The 3,312-nt window shown below is 43.5% G+C and overlaps 1 protein-coding gene across 1 annotated transcript in view; it reads right to left on the reverse strand.

The window, feature by feature from the left end:
• The window catches only part of LOC102835841 (ubiquitin carboxyl-terminal hydrolase 26-like), a 112,549-nt gene extending 109,598 nt beyond the window's left edge, over window positions 1-2,951 (reverse strand). The window contains exon 1 of the mRNA XM_006868263.1: window positions 2,770-2,951. Within this exon, the coding sequence (XP_006868325.1) occupies window positions 2,770-2,951 (182 nt within the window). The remainder of the gene's footprint in view (window positions 1-2,769) is intronic.
• Window positions 2,952-3,312: the final 361 nt, after the last annotated feature.

Genomic DNA, 3,312 nt, shown 5'->3' on the forward strand with positions numbered 1-3,312 from the left:
CAATAAAGCACAAGTAAACATTCTTCTGGAGCACTGGTGGCTCTACAAGGTAAGCACTCGCTAACCAGAAGATCAACAGTTTAAACCCACCAACTGCTTCATGGAAGAAAGATGAGGCTATCTGTTTCCACAAAGATTTGCAGTCTCAGAAGTCCTATACAAGAGAGCTTTGAGTCAGAACCAACTCAGCACTTCACAAATACTTTTCTGGTATTCTCTGCTTTCAGCCTCATTCCACTTCTTCTTCTGAATCAAGCTTGAATTGCTGGCAGTTCCCTGTTAATGCACTGCTGTAATAGTTTTTTAATTATCTTCAGCAAACTTTTATTTACATGTGATATCCAATGATTTCCACATTCTACTGGGTCACCTTTCTTTGGAAAGGACAACAATATGGATTGTCTTCCAAATTTTTTGGCTTAGACGAGTGAGTATCTCCAGTGCTGCCTCAGTTTGTTGAAAGATTTCAATTTGTATCCCATCAAGTACTGTTGTTAAGTGCTGTTGAGTCTGTTCCGACCCATAGTGACCCTGTCCTGTATAGGGTTTCCAAGGAGCAGCTGGTGAGCTTGAACCACTGACCTTGCAGTTCAAATCAACTTTGCAGTTCAGCGTATTAACCCACAGTGCCTTGCTATTCACCAATGCCTTCAGTGTTGGTTGGATTTCTTCCTCCAGAACCACTTGCTTTTCATCATAATCTATTGCTTAAAATGGCTTAACGTCGACTATAGTTTTTATATATCAAGTGATCATGTATTCCTTCCATCTTCTTTTGATGCTTCTTAAGTAATTGGATATTTTGTGCATAGAATCCTTTAACATTACAAACCGAGTTTTGACTATTGTCTTCCGGTCTTTCAGCCTGAGAAATGCAGAGCATGCTTTTCCCTTCTGCTGGTCTTAGTCCAGGTCTTTGCACATTTCACTGTGATACTATGACTTCTCAAGCTGCCCTGTGACATTTTCTATTCAACTCCTTTATTTCATCATTACTTTAGCTTCTGTATGTTCCAGAGCAAGCTTCAGAGGCTCTTCTGACACACATTTTGGTCTTTTATTTCTTTCCAATCTTTTTAATGACCTTTTACTTTCCTCATAGGAGCTCTGGTAGCGTAGTGGTCACGAATCGGGCTGCATTCCGCGGGAGAAAGCTGAGGCTTTCTGCTCCTGTAAAGATTTACAACCTCGGAAACACTGTATAGGGTCACTATGAGTTGGAACCAACTCCACGGCACATAACAACAACAACAACTTCCCTCATGTATGATATTCTTGATGTCATTCCACAACCTCTCTGGCCTTCAGTCATTAGTGTTTAATGCATCACATCTGTTCTTGAGATGGTCTCTAAATTCAGGTGGGATATACTCAAGGTCATAGTGTGGCTCTAATTTGTTTTAATTTTCTTCAACTTCGCCACTCAAGGTCATATTGTGACTCTAATTTGTTTTAATTTTCTTCAACTTCGCCTGAACTTGCATGGAAGCAGTGATGGTCTGTTCCACTGTCAACTCCTGGCCTTGTTTTAGTTGATGATGGTGAGTTTCTCCACCGTCTCTTCCCACAGGGGTAGTTGATTTGATTCCTGTGTGTTTCTTCTGGTGAGGTCAATCATTCAAAATTAAAAGGGCAACATTTCCCTAAGGAGGAAGTTGAGAAGAAATGGGAAGGAGGGTGGACTGGCAATCGGAACCCCAGGGAGGAAGCGGGAGAACTCTTACTCCATGGAGGGGATTTCAGTCATTGAGATGAAATAAAATATAGGACTTGTCGAATGTAAAACTGGTGATCTTGTCTTGTAAACCTTCACTCAATTCACAATAAAAAGATGTTTTTTTTTAAAAAAACATTGCATCCAGGAACACCCAATGGAAAACCCTGAGTTCTACTCGGCTACACAAGTCGATGGCAACAACCGCAATAACAACCACTGTCTATAAGAGCACATACACACTCAGCACCAACCCGGGCCGGCAAAGCCTTAATTGTTTTGGTTGGTGTGGAAGCCTTGGGCCCTTTTGATTGGCATTCCCTCAGGGTTAAGCTTTGTTGACTGGCTGGAAGGTGGATGGTTTAAACCTGCCCAGAGGCACCGTGGAAGGTAGGCCTGGAAGTTCCACTCCGTCCTGTGAGATACCGTGAGTCGGAACAGTCTCAGCGGGCACTTAACAACCACAATCACTTCATGAAGCTGGGCTTCTAGTCTTAGCTTTACCAGCGTTTTCCTTCTCCTATTGTTTGTTTAGAGTCCTGGTATGGCTCTGTGGGTTAATGCACCAGACTGCAAAGCTGTTTGAATTGCAAGGTGGGCGATTCAAGCTCACCAGCTACTCCTTGGAAACCCTATACAAGGTCGCTATGGGTCAGAATCGACTCAACGGCACTTAACAACAACAACATTGTCTACTTAATCATATCAGGTCTTTCTCACCATCGTGTGAAGGTGTCCCTGTTGTGTTTAGATTTCCCCCTAGTCTTCCCTCTACAAGTAAAAGATTTTTGTTGGTGTTGTGAGTTGCCATCGAGTTGATTCCAACTCACGTCGACCTCATGTGTGCAGAGTAGCACTCCTCCTCCTCCGGGTTTACAAGGCTGTGACCTCTTCTTGCTTTTTTTGTAAAAACTGTTGTTTGGATGAAACTTTACTGAACAAATTAGTTTCCCATTCAGCAATGCGTACGTACTGATGACAAGCCCAACCATGCAGCAACACTTTTCCTACTTCCTCCTTGTGTATTATTAGCATCTCCATTCATCCTCACTCACCCGTGTTCCTTCTGGCTTTCTGAGCTCTCTCTCTGGGCGAATGCTGCCTGTGGCTGATTGCTCTGAGCAGAGTATACCTCCATGATGTTTTCGTTCACCTTACAGACCTGTCTGTTGTCTGGCTCAAAATTGAGCCAGAGAGGTGAGTTCAGTTCCAGGCCTGATGGGTGTCTAAGGTCCATAGTCTCGGGAAGACCGTGGTCTTTCAGAGTGGGTGGTCAGACCGTTCTTCTGAGGCGCCCCTGGATGCGTTCCAACCACCAAATTTTTGGCCAGTAGTTGAGACCTTAACTCTTTGTCACCCAAGGAACCCCTTGTAAAAGACCATAAACTTTTTTTGACATTTCATTCCAACGTAAAAAGATTGAAATGTAAGAATCAGAAACTGAATGTGCCGGGATGACTACACTACAGAATCCTAGTGAACACTGGCCAGAGGGAACAGGTATCAGGAGCCAGATGTGCTAAGCAGATGCAGAGTTGGGGATTAAGGTCTTTCTCCCATCTGGAAGCTGGCATCTGCAAAACACTGGCCACATTGTG

This window comes from Chrysochloris asiatica, unplaced genomic scaffold (assembly GCF_000296735.1).
Source record: "Chrysochloris asiatica unplaced genomic scaffold, ChrAsi1.0 scaffold00116, whole genome shotgun sequence".
Classification (NCBI taxonomy): domain Eukaryota; kingdom Metazoa; phylum Chordata; class Mammalia; order Afrosoricida; family Chrysochloridae; genus Chrysochloris; species Chrysochloris asiatica.